The sequence below is a fragment of the Phytophthora infestans genome, genomic scaffold (genome assembly GCF_000142945.1).
Source record: "Phytophthora infestans T30-4 supercont1.14 genomic scaffold, whole genome shotgun sequence".
NCBI lineage: Eukaryota > Oomycota > Peronosporomycetes > Peronosporales > Peronosporaceae > Phytophthora > Phytophthora infestans.
In genome coordinates, this window is record NW_003303745.1 from 76,586 (window position 1) to 82,621 (window position 6,036).

The following is a 6,036-nucleotide window of genomic DNA, read 5'->3' on the forward strand; positions in this document are numbered from 1 at the left end:
GTTTGCAGCCACCGTCTTCTCGCGCGCAGCGTCATCCTTCTCGCCCTGCCGCAACACTGGCGCCGTCGTCGCTCTCACCGGCAGCCACATCCTTCTCACACGCAGCCACGTTCTTCTCACATGCAGCCACATCCTTCTCACCCGTAGCCACGTCCTTCTCGCCCGCCGCAACGCTCTTCTCCCCGGAAGCGCTGTCCTTATCGCCCGCCGCAACGCCCGTATCCCTCCTATCCGGTAGCGTATTGACCTTGTGCGCATCATCGCAGGCTTCGTTCTCCAGGCCCTCCATGTCTGCATCCTCATTTACGATATCCTCACCCGTAACCAGAGGGTCATCGACGTAGTCTTCGTCGCTACTGGAATCGTGTATAAATCCGCGTCCAGCACGTAGGTAGTCGACATGCGGTGTTGCCCGTAGACAGCGCCCTATACATGATAGAACACAACGTTTTAGATTAGGACAACGTGCTGCAGGCAGCCTGTCACTATGCCCCCCCCGTGTCTTACCTGTGCTCGGCGCTTCTCGGCGCGCTTGCTGCTTGGGCATCTTGCTTTTCCCCCCTTCTTGGAAATGAAATGTCTGTACAACTCGTACTTATTAACTCTTGCACTTAATAGACACTGTAAAATTTCACATTTTACGCTTTTGATATTCAGCGTAATATACAAAACGCCATTGTGTTGTTCTAAAAGAGAAATCGTCATGTTGTAGTAATGTTGCGGTACCGACTCAGTTCCTACCTTGCACTTGCGCTGCCAGCAGCTTACCCCCCGCAGCGTTAGCCAGTTCCGCCATCTGGTCAGCATTAGTTGGTACGAACGACTTGTTAGGAGCCGTTATTCAGCCGATAAGATTTACGAGTTCCTTTTCAAAACATCGCAAGTGAGTCTTGCAGATGGAATAGTCTTGCTCGACCAAAAGATCCATCCTCAACTCGCAGCAAAGTTCTACGTTTTTCTCACTTAAAAAAGTGGAATCAGAAAAAAGATGGAAATCCACATTCTCAAGCTATGTTTCGTATCCCTGGCCCACTGGCTCTGGGACATACATGTACTAATAATTCTTGCTTGGTGAAGAATCAAACGCAATGCCCACCAACAATCCACAGTGAACACCTGTTAATGTCCTGCATTTATCCAACTTGTTGACGGCCCGCAAAGCAAAGTAGCACCCACTACATGCACAGTAATCGTAGCGATAAGGGCGCCTCGTAGACCTGTAGAACATATTGTTCGCAGCGTAGTGAGAGTATAAACAAATGAGCCTACTAGAAGCAGGCTCTCTCCGTCAATTGTGACAGCATCGACGTTGCGGTGCAGTAAGGGCCAGCTCCAAACATGACACAAGAGGTGGCGCATGCTAGTTTCTATCTGGAGCGAGCAATAACTACTACAGTCAGCTAGGCCAATTCTTGTTGGGGCAGGTATACATGTACTCAGTAATAAACAGACGGCTTTGGCAATGCGAGTCGCACGTGCACGGCAATCAGTGCAACCAGTGCCCTTTACGGAGCGGAGCGTAAGCAACTGTGTGTCGTCATCACGGTTGCGACTTCCAGATTCTGCATCATCGATGTAGCCAGTGATGAGCTAGCCAATCAGCGGCGATAAAATCTCAGAAAGAGGGTAGGCATGCAGGACTCGATTTCTCAGCCGGGACGGGCGTTGGACGAGTGACAATAGCGCCTGTGTCGCCGTTACAGACTCTACAGTAGACGCAGTGCCGGTAGCTCAGAGCTCTGAGTCGGAGACCGCAGGCTACTGTCGCCAGGCCAACATCGTCTCACGGCACAACAGCAGGTCAATTTTGTTCGCACAATCAATCCCGAAAAACGTTGACTTGACATGCTTCAACAACTGTACCTAAATGAAGAAGCCATATCAGCAATTTGAGCTCTTGAAGACCCTGTTGAACATCGTATTATCATTGCCATCATTTCAATACGGAATCGATCCGCTATCACAGGGTGATAAGCCGCCCGGCTTACGGTACATCTGGGAAAGGGCGCCGCGCGTCGGTTGGTCGACATGTGGCCAACATCAACAGTGTTTGAGAGCTCGCTTGATTAGACTGGAATTGGCGGTTGGGAAACGCCCATCCTCATTCGATCTCGCAGTTTCAAGTTTGACATAAATGACGATTCAGTCGATAAAACCGATATCGTTTCCAACAGGGAATTAGATCTAATGGTCAGAAAATTTCAAATAAAAAGCGAAAAAACAGCGTGATTATCCTTTTCTTTGCCGTGCACTCGTCGGCATCAACATTTGCCCACAACATTTGCCAACGCGCTCCGAGGACAAGACCAAGACACCTGCCCTTCTCCCCCTGTGTCCACCGCCGTCACAAGACAAGCCATGGGGTTCCTGGCAGTTCAGCAATCGCAGTCTCCAAGACGCAAGGCCTCCGTCGCCTCCGCTTCATCAACCGAATCGTCCCCCGCAGCGCGCACAATGGCCAGTCCGGCCGTGTTCCCGCCGCTTAATCTGCGCTCCACGTCCACGGGAAGCACACGCAACAGCTTCATGCCACACGCCGCCTTCCCCCAGAGCGACGACAGCAACGACGACGAACGCCGCAATGCCACAGCGCTCACGATCGTAGAGCTACTGGCCCGCGCCGGGACGAATGGCAGCAACAACAAGACCACACAGCCACAAACACAGCAAGCGCCACTGCCTTCTCTCCGACCACAAAGCGCGACAGGCAACTCGCCACTGCCTTCTCTACCTAAGATGGTCATCCCGTCGCTTCGTGGCGACCAACGCTTCGCCTTTCCAAGTAGCTCGGGGGGCTACTCTACACAAACGCCAACGTCCACGCACGGACTGTCCCCGGCGACGCGACCTATGCCGATGCCTTCTGCACCTCAGCCTACCAATCCGAGTCCGCCTAAAAGAGGCCGCAGCGCTAATGCCACAGGAGCCGTCAACAACTCGCGCAAACGACAGAAAGATGAGCTCACACGCTTACGCGCACAGGTGCAGGAGCTCCAACGTGAGCTGGAGCACGTGCGCTCCAGGATGCCTCGCAGTAAGATCCGAGCCATTCCGGTTGTCATGAACAGTGGAATAAAGACGGAAGGAGGTCGACAGACGGAGCGGTCGCCGCACTCGCCCGTTGCAGTAACCGCTGCTCCTTTGATGGGCTTAGAAGCTGCAGGGGACTCCACGAGCGGGTTGATGGTCGTTCCAGTATGGGAACGCATGGCGCAACATCAGAAAGAAGAAAAAAGCAAAGCTGAGATGGAAAATCTGCGTTTAAAAGGTTTAATCCAGGAGCAACTGAAGATCTCGAAAGGTCTCGAGAAGCTTCTTCGTAAGCGATGTAAATCGTCTATGAGCTCAAGCTCCGACGCTGAGACATCTGCCACTGTCCTTGGAGTCAAGAGACCACACACAAGTGACGCGGAAGAGACAGCTGTCTTTGCTTCTTTGGCTTCCGGTCTGGAAGCGCGTCTAGCTGAGATGGAGGCGGTGTTTGAAAAGGGCGGCCTTACTCGAGACAAGCAGGAGCTCCAGGAAACACAGATGATTCTAGACGAACGTCGTGGACCTGTGATGGAAGTAAAAGACGCAAAGATCTTGCCGTTCGACGTGAAATCCTGCGCAACTGCAATCTGGCAGTGCATGGATGCCGAGTCGGAGGCCTCGGTTGTGGGTGGCTCTACCAGCGACACTTTGTGCTTTAAAAGCCCCATGCCGCTGCGGCAACACCGCGCACCTGACGCCGAACTTAGTGTCCGTTGCGTGATTCGTCGCGTGACGGATGTGCGAACTGGTCGCGTCGTGTTTGTATGGGAGTCGGTGGCCGAGTGCCCCAACCGATTGCCGCACGTGAGCACTAGCGCAAAGGGTATCGAGATCCGCGATTGTGGCTGGGGTCTGCTGGAACCACTACGCACTCCAACGGGCGAACACTCGAGCATCTTACAGCTGTGTTCGTATCTCATGCCTCAACTTTGTGGCGTTTCGGCCGAGCAGAGCCGGCAACACATTCACGGCCTCGCCGAGTTGGTAGCGCCCTGCTACCGCGGTGTTTGGAACAAGAGACAACGCAATGTTGAGAACACACTCATGAATGGAGCCATCACGGCTAAGAACAACCAGCACGCGCCGTTCAAGGTTGAGCCAAAGCGCGAGACGCACCAGGCACGGTAAAAATAGCTACTTAAGTGTAGAAGAGTTTTGAAACAATAACTATGACTAGGATAATATATGGAAAGCGGATAAGCCAAAGTACGATTAAAAACCATTGGCCATGGATTATGTATCACGAGGTGATTACGGACAGCGCTGGATTACGGAAGATTTGAAAAACGATCGGGCAAGCACGAATGTTTACCTGATTTCTTGAATGTAACGGATCCCACTTCGAGATTTTAAAAATCAAAATGGAAATCCGTTTGACGTTTCTCAAAACAGAAAATCCAACCATGGATTATCAAATTAAGAATTGAATTTATATCTGCAATTCGGCCAATTACTGATCTGCCGCGCTGGCACTACTGTATGGTTCCGTAGTCGTAGCTAGGGATTAAATACTCGCCATAGCTACCGCCATCATGTTTGTAATCGCAGTCGTCTTCGTAGCCATAGCGCTTGGCGTAGCCGTCGCGGCGTGGCTGTAGTTGTGTTTGCCGTAACTGTTGCAGTAGCCCGAGGACTCTGTGGCCTTGCTGCTGTCGTCTCTGTCTTCAAGGCGACGGTAGTGAAGCAGTCTTAGTCCTGGTCGTGCTGGCGATGAGGCCGTCGTGTTTTTTTTTTTGTGTTGCGTCCGTAGTCCTCGTTTGAAGCAAGTTGGCGACGCGAAGCACTGTTGCCACCATTTGTTTTTAGAATAAAGTCAGCGACGCACAGACCATTTATCTTGGAGTCGTCTTGAAGTTCATGACCTGAACGTGTGTGTTGGTTCGGATATTTTTGCTTCCGATGCTGAAGCACGCATAACGAGAAAAAGAAGAAAGTGGTGAGCTCTAGGAATCTGCATTTGCATATGCAGATTCTTAGAGCTCACCACTTTTACTTTGATATTATCAATTTGCGAGTTCCTGTTTCGAACTGCGACTTGTTTCGTGAGCACACGTATCTAGATGTACATGTATTTTAGTGGCTCTGTATATTGTATGGCCATCCCCTGGGAGAAAAAAATCAAGCTGCTACAGTATGTCTTGCGTCGAATTAAAACAAAAAGCTGTCAGTTTATTGAATTTATCAATAATCCGCACCTCATTTCCATTAGTACATGTATTTAGTTATGGCCAACCGGTTTTTAAAACAGAACCTTAATGGTTTTAAGCTTGAAAACCATTTATTTGCTGCTTCCAGCGCACAGTATCTTGGCTTAAAGGCCTCGCCTTTCGGTAGAACCTCTTTAGTTCTGCACACCCTGCTTCTGACCGGTCATGGACGGCACGCCTTGCTTTTGAGGCTGACCACCAGTAGGCTGGATAGGCACATCCTGCTTCGTAGGCTGACCACCAAAGGGTTGGGATGGCACGCCCTGCTTCGAAGGCTGACCGCCAGTGGATTGGGATGGCTCACCCTGCTTCTTGTATCCCTCATTCTTGCTCTCCCTTTCCTTTTTTTCCTTTTCGTGCTGCTCCTTCTCGTGCTCGTGTTTCTTTTTTTCCTCCTCGTGCTTTTGCTTCTCCTTTTCGTGCTTCTCCTTTTTCTCTTTCTCCTCTTCCCGGTGGTCCTGGCGGTTGCCATTTCCTTGACCTTGCGGCTTGCCTCCCTTCGAAGTGGTCGATTGGGTGACTGGACTGGGTGTGTTGATGGACTGGGTGATCGGACTAGGCGTGTTCTGGTACTGCCCACCCTGCTGGGTGGCACCACGAAGACCTCCACCGGCACCAAGCTGACGGTTGGTCTGCAGCTCTTCAGCGAGGTTGTTGGCCGTCAACATCGTGGCGGCGTTGGTAGGGACAGAAGTCAAAGCCACAACCACGGTGGCGAACGCGGTGATGTATGATAACTTCATGAGGACCAGCTTGTAAAGACGTTGGTTGTATTGGGACTGAAGCCAATGGAGTA

General features: G+C 51.4%; 1 protein-coding gene across 1 annotated transcript; it reads left to right on the top strand.

Moving 5' to 3' along the window:
- Positions 1–2,302: 2,302 nt before the first annotated feature.
- PITG_09067 (M96 mating-specific protein family) lies at positions 2,303–4,534 on the top strand (the record flags this gene model as incomplete). The annotated part of the gene is made up of 2 exons (XM_002903354.1): positions 2,303–4,157; positions 4,525–4,534. The coding sequence occupies 2 exons, from the start codon at positions 2,359–2,361 to the stop codon at positions 4,532–4,534; spliced, it is 1,809 nt and encodes a 602-aa protein (XP_002903400.1).
- Positions 4,535–6,036: the final 1,502 nt, after the last annotated feature.